This window comes from Colletotrichum abscissum (genome assembly GCF_030869225.1).
Source record: "Colletotrichum abscissum strain IMI 504890 chromosome Unknown Scaffold_39.1, whole genome shotgun sequence".
Lineage (NCBI taxonomy): Eukaryota > Fungi > Ascomycota > Sordariomycetes > Glomerellales > Glomerellaceae > Colletotrichum > Colletotrichum abscissum.
The window spans coordinates 348,928-367,114 of NW_026850309.1; the positions used below are offsets into that span (position 1 = coordinate 348,928).

Consider the following 18,187-nt stretch of genomic DNA (forward strand, 5'->3'; position numbering starts at 1 on the left):
GGGATAAATATTTGCCCTAGTTCGGTGTCGTTGCACCGATCAAGTAATCCCGTGAAACCCCGGTTGGGCTCTAATGAGCCTCTGAGCCTCCATTTGGCATCGCTTGAATCGGCATTTGAACTTGGATCAGCAGCATTGACGTTCCAGACCTATGAAGACTCACAATGGCAGTGATTATGAGCTGCCAGGCCGAGTCGATGAAAAAAGACTGTCGTCATGAGGCTTCTAGCATGTAGTGCATGTCTCCCAATCCGGCAAGCGATTCGCTCAAGGAAGCCAAGGGCGAAGCTAGCTCACTCTGAGCGCCACCGGCTGTCACACCCGGGACTTTATCTCCTGACTTAGCGCGATTATTTCGGCGCCTACCGAGACGTTGGTGGGGATTTCATAGACGTCATTCACCTATGCATCCTCCCCAGATATTGAACAATTGGAATTGTGCGCCCGAGGTCCAGCTGCGGTATGGCTACGTTGGCTGCAGCAATGAGAGCTCTGACGCGGGGAAGGTTGAGGCAATCCGAGCGTCATCAGTTGTCCTCGTGAGTATATAAACAGAAGTAGAGTACAATTATCAACAAATTCAGTGCTATTTTGACTTGCAATCGAGGCAGCAAAGTTTAGAAACAGCAAGTCTAGTCATAACACCCGACAATACCCGTCAAAATGAGCTACCCAGAGAAGTTTACTGGCTTCTGCACCGCAGGGCCTAGCTCGTGGAACAAATTCACCAAAGAAACTCTCACGCCGAAACCCTTTGAAGATCACGACATTGATGTGCAGATCGAATGCTGCGGTGTCTGCGGGTCTGACGTCCACACTATCACCGGCGGCTGGGGCGAGTACGAGGGTCCCCTGTGCGTCGGCCACGAGGTATGTCTTGCTTCCCCTGATCCTAGTCTTGAAATGTGAGATTAATGGCCATCAAGGTTGTTGGCAAGGCTGTTGCTGTGGGGAAGAACGTGAAGGAGATCAAGGTGGGCGACAGAGTTGGTGTGGGTGCTCAGGTTTGGGCGTGCCTCAAGTGCGAGCAGTGCAAGAACCAGAATGAGAACTACTGCCCTCACTTGGTCGGTAAGTTTTACCTCTTGCAGCGGAGGTTGCGACCCAGTACTGACATGGTCTGGTAGACACATACAATGCCAAGTACGAGGATGGAAGCCAAGCACATGGCGGCTTTGCTAGTCACATTCGCGCTCACGAGTACTTCACCTTCAAGATTCCTGATGCGATAAAATCGGAGAATGCTGGCCCACTAATGTGCGCCGGTCTCACCACGTACTCACCTCTGGTACGGGGTGGTGTCGGCCCGGGGTCCGTCGTCGCCATTGTCGGTATCGGCGGACTCGGCCACCTCGGTCTCCAGTGGGCCAAGGCACTCGGAGCGGAAGTCTACGCCGTTACCCACTCGCCGGACAAGGCCGAAGACTGCAAGAAGTTGGGTGCCAAGGAAGTCATTGACACCAACAAGAAGGACTGGGCTAAGCCTTATGCTTTCAAGTTCGACTTCATGCTCAACTGCTCCGACATGACCAACGAGTTTGACCTTCAGACGTACCTGTCCACCCTTAAGGTCGGCGGTCATTTCCACATGGTCGGCTTGCCAGACAAGCCTTTGCCTCAGTTCCCCGCAGGCCTCTTCGCCAGCAATTCTGCCAAGATGTCCGGTAGCCACATCGGAAATAACCAGGAGATGAACGCTCTGTTGAAGTTGGCCGCCGAGAAGGGCATCTCACCTTGGGTTGAGACTATTGATATTTCGGAGGCAGGATGCAAGGAGGCTGTTGAGAGAGTGAAGGCGAACAAAGTTCACTACCGCTTTACCCTTGTCGGCCACCAGAAGGCCTTCGGTACTGCTTGAGACTTTAGAGGAAGAGAATATAGAACACGTGAATAGAATCATCATACGACACCTTGTTTGCTATCATTTGATTCGGACCTGCGCAGAAGTCGAACTGACTTGCCTTGACAATCTACTTGGCCAGAACAGAGGTGGAGGAAAGTCCCACTTGTTGGTGGGTGCACGTTGTCGAGTGAGATAGTGCTGACTTACCCCGCTCCCTAACTTGCTTATGCGGCTTGCTGATGACTCAATTGGTAACATACCTCGAGGTACTGCAGGGCGACTGATAGCAATAGTCGGAACCCTCGGTCTTGGGAATTGAATGGTAAGTTTGTAGGATTTCCTAGAGGATTTGACTGACGCTGACGTTCCGCCCATTTTGGATGGGGTCTAGATGCAAGGTAATGGGTCGGTGGGGTGAATATTCTGGCAAAATACTGGATCTCACAATAAAGCTGACTGCTGGCTGATGTGAGACAAGGTCGGGTTAGAGTTTGACCGCATCTGTGATATATGTACGCCAATTTCTTGAACCTTTCATTATTATCCTTGACTCTTATGCCTCAAAGACTTCGAGTGTAGTAGCCAACAGCCCAGCCGAGAGAGACATATCCTACACATCCAGCCCAGCGTAAACCATCCGCAATGGTGTCCGAAATTCACGTTATTTCCAAGCGCGACCTCTCCAAACATGAGACCGTTGCAGTTGATCTGCCGTTGCCGCAGCTAGGCGTCTCTTCTATCCGCGTCCGCACATCCCTCATCGGGATCACGAGCAACAATCTCTCGTATGCGAAGCTGGGCGACATGCTGCAATGGTGGAACACTTGGCCCTTACCTTTGGATGCGCCGGCACCGTACAACGACCGGGCCGAGTGGGGCATTGTTCCGGCGTGGGGCTTTGCGCGGGTGCTCGAGTCCAACATCAAGGCTATCCCGGCCAAGAGTCTGCTTTATGGGTACTGGCCCACCTCTTCGCATCCGGTCGACTTGTCCCTCATTCCGAGCGAACCAGAGGGTCATTTCCGCGAGGTCAGCGAACACAGGCAGGGACTTGGGAACATTTACAATCGCTACAATCTTGTCGACGAGTCTGCTCAGTCGGAAGAGTACCAGGCATGGTTTGCCAACGTCTCTCCTATCTGGAACTGCGGTTATGTCATGAATCGCTTCACTTTCGCTACGGAATTCAAGCCGGTTCATCCTCTCGGCGTGGGAGCCGGGGAATGGACCGAAAAGGATGCGGACCTGAGCTCAGCCGTTGTGGTCAGTCTCTCGGCATCCAGCCGTACCGGCAGGTCATTTTCGTGGAACTTGGCTAGAGACAGAAAGTCAGATGGTGGACCTTTGGCTCTCCTCCAAGCCACCTCTGCGCCAGATTCTTTGAAAGCCAACCCAAAGGCAGCGTTTGAGATCAAGACGGTCAACTACTCCGAGCTCGCCGCAAAAGACACGATTGACTGGATTGCCAAACTGCAACCCAAACGCGTGGTTGTAGCTGACTTTGGTGGCCGCCCGAAGGAGACAGAGGAGTTCCGCGAGGCCATCAAATCAACGCTCCCAGAATCAACTGTGTTCACCAACATCCAAGTCGGAGGAGAGCCAAAAATCATGGCACCAGAGGAGGCCCTCAAGTCGATGGCGATATTCAAGAAGTGGGGACTTGTTCAGCTCAACACGACTGGTATTGTTGACGCTGGGATTACTGTAGAGGGTGCAGGTAAATACTTCGATGGCGCTGAATCAACGTTCCGAAGGTTCCTCGAGGAGGAGAGCGTAGCAGACCTTGAGCTGATATGGGGAAGTGGTGTTGGAGGTACGAATGGCATTGAAAAAGCATGGGAAAACATCATCCAGGGAACTTTGTCGCCCCAAAAGGCATGGGTTTACAGATTAGAGTAGGGTGTTGTTTGCCAGCAATTAACACAAATAATAGTCCCGCTGGTAGCTAAGTCAGTAATCTCATGATAGTATTTGGGCAATGCACTTGGAAGCAGGGCCGGATGTTTAATGTACTCCGACGGCTGTGAATGCAAAACTCCGATACATTGACAAAATCAAGTACTATGAAGAGCCCCGGTGACTCTTAGTAGTGATGCAATAACGGAAGATATCCACCGTCTCTCTGCATCTTTCACCTTTGAACACTAATTCGAGGTGGTGGTTAAACTTCTGAGTCTCAGACGACTGTTTCAGACGAACCCTCCACGCAACTGAACCGAAAGCGAGGCGGAGGCTTAGCCCGGCATCACCATTCGTTGGAGCTGTTCGAGGACATTTCATATTGTTTTGCGGCTAGAATTTAGTGCCTGGCATGGTCACTATCTCAGTTAGACTCTTCAATTGGCACTTTCTAGTCTCCCCCATGGATTCCCTCGTTTGACTCCTTGATATTAAACTTGACCGGTCGTTTGGTACCTTATCACAAGACTATTCTGGGCTACCATACCCAAGCTATTTGATACAGTAGCAGACAGAGACCCCGCGATTCTGCCAAGTCCCTGAGCCAGGATGCCTGTTCAGGTTGACAGATATATGAGGATTTCGACTCCAGAAAGTGAACATACAAAGCGAGTGAACAGCTGCCATCCGAACACAAGGAACTCTTTTTGACCATCAGACATATGCTCATCCATTCCTTCCAAAGCCTTTCAACTTGCTTTCCTACTATTTCATCTCTGTTGCTCCCACACGTCCTCAAGTATTTGTCTTACTCATAAAGCCAAAGCCATGAAGTCTCTCGCCGTTCTTGCAGCACTCATCGCCGTCATATCGGCTGCTGTACCACACTCGGTAAGCCTTCATAATCAGAATAGTCAACATTTCGTGTCTAACTAACACATTTCAGGTGGATGGTAATGCAGGTGATCTGTTCAAACGTCAAGATAACTGCAGAACCGCTGATAGTAAGTCTTCAAGTTACATACTTAGGTGGCTGCTCTCGTTTCCCAGGCAGTTTTCTGACCAGTGTAGACTTCTGCAACGACAACGATCCCTTCTTCACGAGATGCTGCGATGGTCTGAAATGTGTTGTTGAGAACGATCCATCAATCGGCAGAACGAAGGTGTGCCGGTAGAAAGAACTTGGTCTTGACACCAGGGTTCCCACTGCCAAGTGCGATGAGAAAGAATAGGGTGCATATTGAAGGCATGGCGGTCCCCATCTGGGTACGGGACAATCGAAGTGGTAAATGAACTGTGCTGTTTGGCTAATCGCTCCGAGCTTGTATTGACTGGCAATCATTCGTGAAGAAACACATGGATGCTTGATTTAACTCCGGCTCTTAGTTATATAGGTTATCATCTTAAAAGCACAATGCCCATCTCAGAAAGACTCAGAACGTTTTCGCGTGCTCCTCGATCGGTACAAGATCCCCTCTTCCCTTGAAGTTTTCGACAATATCTGCCTGCTCAGACAACATGAACCTATCTGTCTGGTTTCCGAATCTCGAGAGAACTCTCCATCTCGCAAAGTCTCCCGGGTTACGCTTATCACCATGCGCCGCCTGAGGGTTCTCCCAGTGCCCTCTCGAGAATGAGATGAGCGTCGAAATCTTCTGCTTGGGGATGTCGTACACCAAGGAGCACACCGTTCCTGTCTCCTCCAACCAGTTTACCTGCCACAACTCGCCGGGCCGGATGCACTGATAAGTCGCCGTCTGGTAGTTTATGCGGCCGTTCATGGGCCCACCGTGGATGGCATAGACAACACGGTCCTCGGAGAAGAACCACATTTCGTATCTCCACTTTTCCGGGTTGCCCTCTGCGTCTTCGGCGTCATAATCATAGATGAGATGCGTATCCCGAATATCTTTATCGAACGTTGAATCAAGTGGTGTATTTGTCTGGAAGCGGGGAAGGGCCTTCTCGGGCGCTCTGTTTGAGAGAAACATGACTCGTGCTTGTGAGAGAGATGACGTTGAATTGGTGAAGATGTAGTTCGTGGAGAGTAATGAGTTCCGATGGGAAAAGGTGAGCTAGAAAAAGTCTATAATATCTACTTGTTCAATGTCCGAAGCAACGACTGGAAAAGAGGTAGTAGTCCGAATTGATGTTTTATGTTGCGGATGTCCGTGGAGAAGGGGTTGTTCGTGGTGTGACGGATGTGGTCTGCCTCGGCGGGTCTGTGTGGTGACATGTTTGACTCTTAGAAGGCCATTACATCATAAGCCGAACTTTCCGGCTTCGTCAAGCTCTTGCACCAAGAAAAGCTAAGACAAAGCTAATTGCGTTCCACGAGGCGCTAAATCCGGCTCTCTTGAATCAGGTTCCTGGCTCATTGTGAAAGTGAGTTGCGGGCTCAACTTTAGGCTTGGCAATTGCATATATTGCGCGCTCTACATTAAACGAAAATCCTCTCCCGCCAACTCCTCCTCAGTTAACCCATCAAGTGCTTCACCGTCCATCTGTCCCAACACAAACGCTTCTCCTACAAGCTCATAGTACGATGGCTGTTCTCCGCGCCCTCTCTCACTCCAAAAGGGACGAAGAACACAGGGCACAGAGCATCCGTACAGGATGCACACGACATCGTCGACTTTAGAATCCTGAGGAGCTATGCCGACCAATTTCCGATTGTTCTTATCTTCAGGGGCAGCCTCGCATTCGATATACTTCCTGTTCCAACAGACAGCTTGCACTCTTTTTAGATAGTCTGCTTTGAGGTTCGTCGCAGCTTCATCTTGTTGGAGGATTGCATTCGTGTCAATATTCCCGGCCCCGGTGTCAGACACAAGACAGGTCATACAAGCTCTGTGGTACCAAGCCGGTGGCGCCTTTCCATCCGCATCCCGATCTGCCACGAGCGTTCTCCAGACAGTGTCTGCGACGCCTTGTAGCTCCGTTCTCGGATCATGCCCTAAGCTCCGCAGAACTTGCCTTGGAATAATACCTTCGTACATTGGATGAGTATCCGAGACGACTCCAATGCACAGCCCTCTAATAGTGATCGTGAGGTTCATGTCTGATGTTATTCGTCTCGCGCGGAGGACCTTTCGACCAGCCACGGGTCGTTGTCGGGACGGCGCAATGGAATCAGTTTTATCATGCTCCTCGCCAGTATTCTCATCTGAAGGTTGGTCAGGCTGCTTCGGGAGTGCATTGTCTCTGCCGAAGGAGATTGTTGGTGGAAGCCCATGAGAAGCGTTGTAGCAACGGGCCTCCGGCACACCCACAAAACTATCTCCTGTTCTTCGTCCGCCGAAGCCTTCGGTTTGCGAGCCGTAAGCAGATTCGTGTACTGTTTTGATCCATGATGGAAGCTCCACGAGCCTTGGGTAATGCTCATCCAAAACCTGCTTGAGCTCAGGGAGCGCCCAGTGACGGCAAAGAATATCCAGGGAGCCGCTATCCTCTATGCACCATTTGATAAAGTTAGTGTACACTTGGAGCAAGTCAATGCTGTAGTCTGGTTCGGGCGGAGGGTTTCCCTCTTGCATGCTTTGTCGACGTTGTTGCACACTGTTGCTTGATGGCAGTTTACATGTCTCCTTGGCAAGGTTGAGGAGCGTGTATATAGTGTCTCTAGGATCGGACGTTTCGAATGTAGACAATGATGAGATGAGACTCTCGAGTCCTTGCCGGGGAGCATATATATTTCCGTCGACCTGTCGTTGGAATGTGTTGGATAGAACGTCGACCAAGATCCGGGCACCAAGTGGCTTCATATCCTTAATTCCTTCCAGCGACTTCTCTAATTTCGGGTCTCGCTTGATGTCTTTGAGGATGCTGTCGAATCGGAGTGCGAAAATGCTAACAGCATCTGAAAAGTCCCTCCAATTGACCTTCTTTGAGCCGCAGCGCACCTCGGCACTCTTTGCCAAAGCAAGTTCTTGAATGATCCATCGCCGAGAGAACCATCGACGCCGCATGAGATGCAGAAGCTCCGACCAATTTGTTGCGTACCTTTCTTTGAACTTCTCTCCCGTGTCGTCTTGGAGTATGAAGCTGATGAAGTCCATTGCTCTGTCAGTCTTGCCGTGCTCGTCTGCTGGGCCTAGCCAAATGGCGACATTGGCTGCGGTTGAGTATATTTGACCCATGATCGCGACCTGGTCCTGCTTCTCCTTGTTGTCTTTTTGATTGATGCAGATACGGTCTACCCAGATGGCCACCTCTTTGTCCGGCTGTCGGAATTCCTGGAGAAAAGCGTATAAATTTGGTTTCACGCTTAATCGCTTCATTTTTCGGTTGAACTGAGTCGCGACTTCTGAAAAGTCGTGCATTACCGGTACACTTGGCGGTTCGTTATCCTGAAGCATATCGACGAGAACGATCTTGTTCTCGTCTCCGCTGCCCCAGTTGTATGAAAGAGCTGTGAACTTGAAATCCTCGGGGTTTTCCACGATCTCTTGGATTGGGAATGACTTCAACTCGATAATGACTTCTGCAAATCGGTTGGGATTCCGTTTAAGTAACATGAGACGAATCTCACCCTGCTCTATCGGGCAATCTTTGTAGTCGTATCGCTTCTCGTATAAGTTGGCTGCCCTGAGTAGCTGCTGCCCCTTCGTCAACTGGTCTTTCCGTGTGTGCGGGCCGTCAATGAACCCTGTTTGTTGTCTTTTTGCTGGAGTGGCAGGCGTGGGCTCCACTGTCCCAAAGCCTCGTTTCCTGGATGCGCTGGTGCCATTCGGAAGCTTTCCAGCAGAGGCGATTTGCCTTTGTTCGTTGTGGTATTGCATGGCTTCTTCTCGTAAAGAACCTGCCTCGGACATCGGCTCTGGGGACTCGAATCGTTCGAGCGACATTTCCTGTATGCCTCGGAGCGCTCGAGGATATATGTACGTGAGAAATTTGATTTTCCTTTTGGGAAATCAAGGCTGAATGTTGGACGAGGTAAACCCCGATCACAACAAAGTCGAATTATGAGTGGGCGGTAGAGCGCTGCAGCCAGAGTGGAATGCCGGAAAAAGTGTACAAAGCACTTGAGTGGCCAGGAGGGCGGAGTAAAACGAGGCACCGCTCTTGATATAAGAGAGTCAGAGGGGCTGGGGTCTCAGAATCTACGCCTTCTGCTGGCCAATTTTTATCTTGCGCACGCGATGATTCAGCGCATTATGCTGGCAGCATTGCAGATACCGGGCTATGAAGGCCTTGCATGTAGCTGAAAGATTTCTCACACACATGGCATGGGGTGGTCGATAGTTGGAAGCCGATGTGGCAAGTGGCAGTGTGCCATTAGGACTCAGAGTCCGAGAAGTCTATCCAATGAGTCTTTCAAAAGGCAGGGAATCAATTTCCAGATTTAGTGCCTCAACGCCATTGAGGTGGGCGCTTTGCAAGGTAGACTGATCCTGGAATGCCAGCCTGCTTCCACATCGGCAATCATTATCTCTTTCCCTATCGTCTAGACATCTCAAAGAAGACAGGGCAGAATTGGAGGTCAGCCGGGGTTTTTCCACTTCACATGCAAGAGTACCAGCTGTACAGTCAGGTTTCAAGTCTTCTGATCACCCAGGAATACCCGTTTTGTTTCTTGGTAAACATGCTTATCGTTAGCCACGCTGCATCCCGTCTCACTCTACATGTACCTTCGCCCCCCGTTTAACTAAGGGGAATATTGCTTTTACCGCCGACGCACCCTGGACAAGGACTCTCCGTCTTCTCGTAAGGTCTTGCATGGCCAATACGGCATGCAGGTGATGAAGTGCAGCTTGTTGGATGTTGGTACATGTATTTTCATGTTGGATGGTGAGCTTGGCTCGTCATAGGTCTGCCTGCTCCTCTGTGTAACATTGAACCACAGGTCCACAGCCTCCCAGGGTAGAAGCGAACCGCCACGCGGGCTTCCAGCTGGGCTTCCACCGGTGTGCTATCCAAATTGAGCCACCCATGAACGGTCCCCTCCTCAGCTTTCTCGGGAAACTGTGCTGCAATCACTATGGAAGTCCTCCGTCAAGCATAAACAGCTCTATTGCCTATCACCAAGTTGACAAAGTTGCTGCTATTTACTTGCTTGATTTTACCACAGTCGAGAACTTGCTTTTGAAGTCCTGATCATTCGATGCTTTTCAAATGGACCCCTTAAGTATCAGTATGGGCGTTCTGGCCGCGCTGCAGGTTGCTTCCTCAATCCTTGCATTCTGTTACGACGTGCGATCAGGGGTGAAGAGGATTCCTTGGTCGTTGATACAGATAATTGAGGAAGTCCGCGATGTTCGAAACCTCATCGAAGCAGTTCAGTCAGTCCTCGATCAGGGAAACTTAGTTGAATTCCCAGTGCCGGACTACGGCGATACTTCACTCGAGCTATCCGCGAAAATAAAGCCTGCGCTTGCAACTTGCTTATCTCAACTCCAGGCCCTCGAAGCTCGAATTAAGCCCGATCTGATTCCCAATCTCTTGGACTCAAAGACAAAGGCTTTAGTGAACTCGATATCGTGGAAGCTAAAGCTCAACGACACGAAAGAGTCCATTGCCAATTTGCAGCGCTGCAAAGAAGGCTTGCAACTAGCCATAACTTCTCACAACGCGTCAGTTTAAGCTTTCGCCCAAATTCATGAGATTGTTCCTGACCACGTTCCGATGATTTAGAGTGACACTGCGCAATGTTGAGCGACTCACCATTTCGCTTGACTACAAGATGAATGACTCTCGGGAGCAGCTTGAACGTATAGATAGCAATCTGAGCACAGCAATACTAGGTACAAGTGAACAGGTTAGATAGAGGCGGCATTCTATCATGTATTCTGACAACTTGCAGACGAGCAACAGAAGGCAGTGGTTGACTGGCTTTCTCCCCTAAGACCGGGCCAAGCTCACGAAAGAGCTCTCAAGTCCCACCAAAATGGAACTTCGGGTTGGTTTCTCGCTGGTCAAGAGTTTCAGGAGTGGTTGAAAGGCGACGTCAACCTACTGTGGCTGACTGGACCCCGTGAGTATGACCTTCTATTGCTGTTTCAAATGACTACAGCAATTCTGACGAGATGATTCAGCCGGTTGTGGGAAAACGGTCATGATGTAAGTAATAGTATATATCTGGGAGCACGATGCTCAGTGGCTAATAACCTGGACAGAGGTCAGGCCATCGACTCAGTTGCCGCGCTGGAACAACAAGACTGTCTTTCCGCCTTTGCCTACTGTGACTTTCGTGTCCCTGATACACAGATCTTGACCAATGTATTAGGAACAATGCTAGCACAGCTGTGCGCTCAACTGCATGACTTCCCCAAAGATTTGTCGAGCGCACATAAGGCCAGCATGGAACAAAACTTCGGATACCCTCCGACTGTCGAGCTGCTAAGTGGCACCATCGCGTCCATCGCTGCAACAAAGAGGGTTTACCTCTTTATTGATGCCGTTGATGAAGTCTCGGATTGTAAGGCAGTAGCGGAGCACTTGGCCAGCTTGATCGATCTCAAAACAGCGATAAAGATCTTTGCGACAAGCCGCAACGACGTACAGATTCAACGGGCATTTTCCAGCGCCCGACGCATCTCCATGGAAGAGCACTTGTCAGATACTGACGAAGACATACAGAGATACGTCAGTTCACGACTCGAATACGACGCTGACCTGAGTTGGCTATCTTCAGGTTTAAGAGAGAGCATTCAGATATCACTCTTATCAAGGTCCTGTGGGATGTAAGTCGCCAATGTCCAGCGCCGATTCTAGTATTGCTGATGGCTTCTATCAGATTCCAATGGGCAGCATGCCAGCTCGACTCTTTGAGTCAGTGTAGAACCATCCGAGACATCAAGAGGTCTCTGCAAAAGCTTCCAAATGGGCTAGATGAGACTTATAGCCGATCCCTGCTGAAAGTGCCGCCTTCAGACATCCCTCTCATCCAGAAGACCTTGACTTGGCTTGCGTTCTCACCGGTACCCATCACTCTACATGAGCTATGGGAGGCACTGGCCATCGAGAAAGGGAACGATGTCATTGACGACGAATCACGCCTTCGAAGTCCGCAAGACATCTTGGTGATTGGGAAAAGCCTCATCACCGTCTCAACTGACGGTCATGTGATGCTTTCTCATCTCTCAGTTCGAGACTATCTCGTCTCTGCTGAGATAGTCGAAGTCCCGGAAACCGCGAAATTTTCCCTTCGTTCAGGTTCAAGCCATCAAGAGCTAGCTCAGGACTGCCTTACCTACCTGTTGCTATCGCCCTTTTCTGATGGTCCATCTAGTACCCAGAAGGAGTACCTGTCTCGACTGAAGCAGTTCCCGCTTCTCAAGTACGCAACCAAATACTGGTTCTACCATGCTCGCAACGCAGACTACAGTGAAGAGACCCAAGAACTGGCCATGCGGCTCTTTTCGAAATCTGGTCGGCAAAACTTCATGTCTTGGATCCAGGTCTTTAACGCAGATGCCTCATTCAAATGGGATGTGTATCCGCGACACGCTACATCACTCTACTATGCTTCGTCTATAGGTCTAGATGAGGTGGTGGAGTCTTTGCTTCAGTCGGCAACACCCGGAATGATCAATGCACCGGGCAGCCGCTTTGGAGGAACGGCCCTACATGCTGCAGCCATAAGAGAACACATCACGATCATCAAACGCCTCATACTTGCGGGCGCTGAACCAGGCAAGCAGGACTTCAACGGTGTATCGCCGTTACATAGCGCTGCGAGTCAGGGCAGTATTGATGTGGTCAAGGTGTTGTTGAGCAACGGGGCTCCGATCGATGTGAAGGATGGAATGGATGGAACTACTCCACTTGATTGGGCACGTTTAAGTGGTCACGAAGATGTTGCGAACCTTCTGCTAAAAGGCCTGGAAGAGTGCTCTCCGTCACGTCCTTCTTCGCTGGGATCACCTTCTAGTACACAAGGATCTCGCACAACCCAATTTTCTCACAGGACCGAAGAACCGCAGGTTGGAATTTGGCAGCCCGGCGTGGGTTTCTTTCCAGACTACTACGAAAAGCGCTCCGGACTAGAGTCTTCGCTTGTCCTGAGTATAAGCATTGGAGAAGAGGCATCGCAAGTCGATGGCGAGTTCTTACAATCTCTGGAGAAGACTGGGGCACCAAATCCAGTTTGGTAAGGAGGAAATGTTGAAGCCAGCCTGAATACTTGTAGCCTGGAGTGGTTTAGATACAGGTCACTCTAGAGTCTGCTGTCAAAGCTGGAGGCTGGAATTGCCCTCATATTCTAGCTAAAGCCCACATCTTATAACTGCGTCATTTGTTCGTGTTTTGATTAAAGGTTTGCCGAGAAACTTTTTACTCTCTGAGTAGTTGTACTGGGTATTGCGGCCCTTTATCACGTCTTGTGTTGACGAGTGAACATGGTTACAACATCTGAAATCGATCCTGACGTCCGAATTAGACTGATCCACCTCTGAACGTTGTCGATTGCCGATATCCTTTCTTCCGCTGTCTATACCCTGTGTCGACTGTTGGATCCTATCCCATCAGGTATACGTGACAGCTGTACTGGAATACCGAAGAGACATGAAGGATTGTCTACTAGTATTCGGATCCAGAACTCGAGTAATCTGGCCGCCAAATCGGCCTTTCAAGAGAACTTTAGCGGCGCTGAAGAGTTTCGAAACGCTTGTTACTGAGGCGGAAGCGCGTATCTTCGTGCTAGATGCTCTTGTCAGTAAATGCTATAAACTCGAGACCCAAGATAGAGTCCATACCTATTCCAGTAGTATGTACCTTCTCATCCCATACTTATGTTGAAAGGAACAGTTTGCCTATCCCCATGTCGACCCAAACCAAACTCGCTCTGACGAACTGCGAAAGATTCTCCGCCGAGTCTTATGCTTCCGACGCCAAAGGTACCTTCGGAGTCGGAATTCGACGATGATAGGTGCTAGACATGATCTAAACATGGTTGATCTTATCCGCGACAACAGGTTTCTCGATTTTCTTATGAGAGAAGCCTCTGAAACGACTAATCTGTGAGTCTAAGCTAGGTATAGAGCACTTTAATCAGGGTTCCCCATATAAAGTGAGCTTCTATCGATGGCTTTGTAGGAGAGGGTGGTACTGGAGATCATCGCGATCTCAAGTTGGGCAAGTAGCTTGAAGACTTTGAGTGAGAGCACTCTGTTTATAGCTCGATACCCCCTTATCTCCGTTTTCTTCGTCCTTGATCATCTCTTCCAGGGATCTAGGAAAGTTCATTCTCATTGACTCGGTTCAGTTTTCGGAGTTGCCTAGAGAGTGTGAGCAATAAGACAACACCGTCAAAGAACACCTTGATGGGTACACGGTCAAGTTCATCAAGGCATTGTTCTGCAATGAAGTCGAAAACTGTGGAACAGAACAGGCAGACGAAGCAACAGCCCCAGATCAGGCACCGAGCTCAGATCAACTGGACACAGACCGCCTCGAGCCCTTGAATACCTCGACTCGGCATGTTGTGTACCTTCTTCTTGGAGATTCGACGACAAGCGATGCTACTCGCGGTAAAGGGCGGACGTCTAGTACCCCTTTGTCCGTGCTGTCTCGTCGTGCTGTAACTTCGACAAGCGCCTTTGTGTTGGACAAACCAATTGTCAATATTAGAGGCCTTCTGTCTCAGCACACCTTGTCTCGAGATTCTTTGGCATTCCCTCCCGAAGTCAGGGGGCTGCGTCAGGACTCGATTCATTGGTATATATCAGGAACGAGTTGCTGCCTTCTCCCAAACCGCAGACCGTTGACTGTACATCACTCACATCACCTCGCATTACAAGAAAGCCACACATCCACTGCAAGAAACTCCAAATCTACGATCAACAACCGACCCAAGAGAGACTCATCCAAGGTACCCAACCCCATCTCCCACCAAAAAACTCACAGAAACCGCAGAAAACCCAGCAATGTGCATGAAAGTCTTCGCCCTCCAACGCTGCCTCGGCCCCGAAAACGGCGGCTGCGGCGACTACTTTGCAGACTACCTCGAGCAGCGCGAATGCAACCACATGGCCCTCCCCGGTCTCCCGCAACACAACTGCCGCGCCGTCTGGGCCGGCTTCGAAGACGAGCGCAGCGCCAAAGCCCTCCACCGCGACGAGTACGCCAAGCGCGCCCACAAGCTCTGCGCGGACTGCCGCGTCCGGCACCGGCTCGGCTACCTCGACAGCGAGGCGCAGGCGGAGCGTAGGGGCGAGTACTCGAATCGTATGAAGACTATCATCGAGGACCTGACGCGGCGCGCGGATTTGGGGCAGATGGAGTTTATGAACCGGGTGTATCGCGACATGTGGGATGCTGCGCTGGGGTATGTTCAGGGGATGGCGAAGACGACGGACGGGGTGTGGAACGGGATTGAGGGGGCGCTTCGGCGGCACTTTGGGGACAGCGGGATGGAGATGAATGTTGTGGGAAACCTGGTCCGGGACTTGAAGATTGCGAAGAAGGAGTTGCTTGAGCAGGTGATGACTTCGACGAGGGAGATGGCGACGGCGCTGGTTGGGCCGAATATGGATTTCCAGCAGGATCTGGAGGCTGGTGGGTTTAGGTCTGGATACATCACTGAGGAGTGGAAGCTGCAGAGAAGGGCGGCTGTTGATGCCTCGAGGGCGACAGCCGAAGCTGGGGACCTCGAGAGCAACGACGAGATGGGGCGAGAGTATGATTCGTCTGCATCGGTTGGACATGTGAACAAGCCGAAGTCCACAAGGTGAGTGTAGGTAGAATGCGTAGTGACCGATCCACCTCTATAGCTCGACAACACCCTGCCTTTGAGAGGCAAATATGATGCTCAGAGCTCTTGCTTCCAGCTGATTATTTCCTCATCACGACGTTTCAAGATGTGATCTGGCATTGAACCATGCCGTTTTGATCATGTACCTTTCAGGAATCTATAACGACCAGTAGCTGTGTCTGTATAGGACCTTACTTGGTACAGGCCCAAGTCTATCGGCGACATGGAGGTTTTCTTAAACAGGAACTTTCTACGCTCCGGATCTAGACCGGAGCGCCCCGCCCGGAGCATACCCGCTCGGTGGGGCTAGCGGATCTTGACTCAGGGCCACCCAATCGTTGCCGGTACATGAGTTCTCAGTTCTCGCCGGTCAGCATGGATCCTGGACTCGCTTCAGTATCTCCCACTGGCGTTGTGGCAGAGTGGTCTAATGCGCAAGACTAGAAATCTTGTTCCTTCGGGAGCGTCTGTTCGAATCAGGCCAACGTCGATCTTTTGTTTTTGCCGCGACGGTGTTCTCTCGTTGTGGCCGCTTCCTATCTTTTTGCATGTTAACAGTCATTCAGGATGCCATTTCTCGTAAATACAGGCAAAATTGGAGTCTGTGGAGATAAGTCGACAAGCGAGCATGTGCCAGAGATCAACATCCCGCAACCGTACGGCGTTGGGCCGCTCGCCTCGTGTTTTCAGGGAGCTAGCTCAATGCGCTGGTCTGGCACATTCCACATCGCCCCAGATTCTGAAGCTCCAACGCCAGATGCGGGCCGCCGCGTGCGTGACGGTTTATGGCATGTATGGCATGTCGTTGTCGTTGCCGTTGTCGTCGCGTCAAGTTCGCTGTGTAACGAGTCGGAGCAATTCTTGTCTCGTCTCATCAGGGACCAGGTGATGGGGCCAACGGCGATCATAGGGATGTGGGCAGCCATCTGCCTGGCTGGTTTCGTCTTCCTTTCATCCTTCCATTTGTCCCGTTGGGACGAGACGATTCGGTCGCAAAGGATGGGATGATGGGATGATCTGCGCTAGGCACTGCGTTATTGGGAAAGTTGCAGTTGGTACTGGAGATGTAGAATCCCAGTGCTAGAGAATGGGAATGACATTTGCTTCGTGGTGAGGTTTGCATTAGTTGTGCAGAGTTCGATGGCATGTGCTTGTGCTATGCATGTGATGTAATTACATAAGCCAGGCATTTGACGATAATTATGTAAGCCACGTTCCTTGGCCAGGCGCTGTGTGGGATGACATAATCACATAATCTGGCGTCTCGAGCTTTGCGTCAGAAGGATGGTGGGGGGTCGGAGAAAACGGGGCCATTAGCACTGGCGGATGGATCTCTGGATTCTGGAATGGGTGTGCTTCATTTCGCCTTGCGTCTACCACGACCCAATCAGACGCACTCGGAGGGTTTCTGATGTGCTAAGGATGTCGTGTGGATGTCGATATGTGGGATGGTTGCCCAGAGTCCAGACGAGACGAGACAAGACAGAGAGAAAGGGAGGAATGGAGAGAGGACAAAAGTAGCGACGAAGACGAAGACGAGGCAGGGAGTCGACAATGAGCCGTCTGTTCCGAAGACCCGGAGGTAGCAGCCACTGGGCTGATGCAGTCGGAAGCCATCTCTGGTACCTTGGCTATTATTATTGATTTCCGGGCAGGTATCTGTCTTTGATGGAGATTGGAGAGACCACTGATGGAGGGGAGGACTGGACCCTTTCTTGCCCTTACCCGATGGCCTGCAGCAACCCTGGTGCGTTTTTCCAAGATCCATCATCATCCATCGAGGATGACATGATGGATGACATTGACACGGCTAACCTGCAGCAGTGGGCGCGCCAGCCCGAGCGGTGACTCTGTTCACTCTCCATTCTCTGAGCTTTCGCCCTGCTGAAATCCTTGAAATTGGAGTCCCGAGTCCTTGACCCTGGATGTTGGGTAACAATGATTAGTGTTTGCAAAAAGCCGCACGGCCCAGCAGACGAGGCCGAGTCCTGGAGTGCTGGCAGCAGCAGCCAAGGCCTTGGACTGTGAATGTCTGAGCATTCGCAGTGTCTACTACTGCGTTTTCGGCTGTTCCTTGGCAAGATGTTCTATGACTTGAGAAGCTCGGCATGAGGATACCAGGTTCGTAGTTACTTGAATGGCAGTAAATGACGAGAAAGAGATATGCAAAGTCCAAACAAACCAGGCCGTAGACGGACGGAGAGACAGCGAGACAGAGAGATAGAGGCCTGACTGGCATGGCATGGACAAGGTTCTCCCACGCAGCCGCCAAAAGCAGCTGGGAGTAATACCACCTCGCATACTAAGAACCGGGCAAGGCATGCGACAAGAGCAGAAAAGAAGTGGTCACAGCTAACGGCATCCAGCAGTTTTTCGTGCCTGCCCGACCTGCTTACAGATGCTCTCCAATTACCTCTATTCGTTATCTGCTGCCTCTTTTCCTTCCATCTCTTTTTTTTCTTCATCCCGTCATCCTGAACTTGATTTTGCCATCCTCACCACTGCTTTGCTCCCACCTCTCTTCCCCGCCATACCTTACTATTATTGCCAGGTATTCGTCCATTCATTACTCCTTCCAGGCAGGCGTATGACTCGGGTTTTTCTTCTTCCAACATCCTCCGTCTAATGCCCAGCAAGCACCGTTACCAATAGCTTGCATCGAATCTCCAAGACATCCCTCCACCACTACCACCACCACCGCCAACCAACACCACTCCCAACGCTCGCGCCTGCACACACGCATCTGACGCCGA

At 50.8% G+C, this 18,187-nt stretch overlaps 7 protein-coding genes across 7 annotated transcripts; 4 read left to right on the forward strand and 3 right to left on the reverse strand.

Moving 5' to 3' along the window:
* Positions 1–663: 663 nt before the first annotated feature.
* On the forward strand, positions 664–1,858 carry CABS01_12708 (alcohol dehydrogenase GroES-like domain-containing protein; the record flags this gene model as incomplete). Its single annotated transcript, XM_060546060.1, has 3 exons — positions 664–870; positions 927–1,071; positions 1,128–1,858. The coding sequence occupies 3 exons, from the start codon at positions 664–666 to the stop codon at positions 1,856–1,858; spliced, it is 1,083 nt and encodes a 360-aa protein (XP_060396291.1).
* A 627-nt stretch (positions 1,859–2,485) lies between these two features.
* CABS01_12709 (uncharacterized protein) lies at positions 2,486–3,742 on the forward strand (the record flags this gene model as incomplete). The annotated part of the gene is made up of 1 exon (XM_060546061.1): positions 2,486–3,742. One exon carries the CDS (start codon positions 2,486–2,488, stop codon positions 3,740–3,742), a length of 1,257 nt encoding a protein of 418 aa, XP_060396292.1.
* A 1,433-nt stretch (positions 3,743–5,175) lies between these two features.
* On the reverse strand, positions 5,176–5,733 carry CABS01_12710 (uncharacterized protein; the record flags this gene model as incomplete). Its single annotated transcript, XM_060546062.1, has 1 exon — positions 5,176–5,733. One exon carries the CDS (start codon positions 5,731–5,733, stop codon positions 5,176–5,178), a length of 558 nt encoding a protein of 185 aa, XP_060396293.1.
* Positions 5,734–6,177: 444 nt separating this feature from the next.
* Positions 6,178–8,589, reverse strand: CABS01_12711 (uncharacterized protein; the record flags this gene model as incomplete). The annotated part of the gene is made up of 1 exon (XM_060546063.1): positions 6,178–8,589. One exon carries the CDS (start codon positions 8,587–8,589, stop codon positions 6,178–6,180), a length of 2,412 nt encoding a protein of 803 aa, XP_060396294.1.
* Positions 8,590–9,877: 1,288 nt separating this feature from the next.
* CABS01_12712 (uncharacterized protein) lies at positions 9,878–12,837 on the forward strand (the record flags this gene model as incomplete). The annotated part of the gene is made up of 6 exons (XM_060546064.1): positions 9,878–10,314; positions 10,376–10,452; positions 10,545–10,715; positions 10,777–10,801; positions 10,858–11,326; positions 11,518–12,837. 6 exons carry the CDS (start codon positions 9,878–9,880, stop codon positions 12,835–12,837), a joined length of 2,499 nt encoding a protein of 832 aa, XP_060396295.1.
* A 1,770-nt stretch (positions 12,838–14,607) lies between these two features.
* CABS01_12713 (uncharacterized protein) lies at positions 14,608–15,414 on the forward strand (the record flags this gene model as incomplete). Its single annotated transcript, XM_060546065.1, has 1 exon — positions 14,608–15,414. One exon carries the CDS (start codon positions 14,608–14,610, stop codon positions 15,412–15,414), a length of 807 nt encoding a protein of 268 aa, XP_060396296.1.
* Positions 15,415–16,850: 1,436 nt separating this feature from the next.
* Positions 16,851–17,506, reverse strand: CABS01_12714 (uncharacterized protein; the record flags this gene model as incomplete). The annotated part of the gene is made up of 2 exons (XM_060546066.1): positions 16,851–17,167; positions 17,203–17,506. Coding segments are annotated over 2 exons (621 nt in total), but the record flags the coding sequence as incomplete, so codon positions are not given.
* Positions 17,507–18,187: the final 681 nt, after the last annotated feature.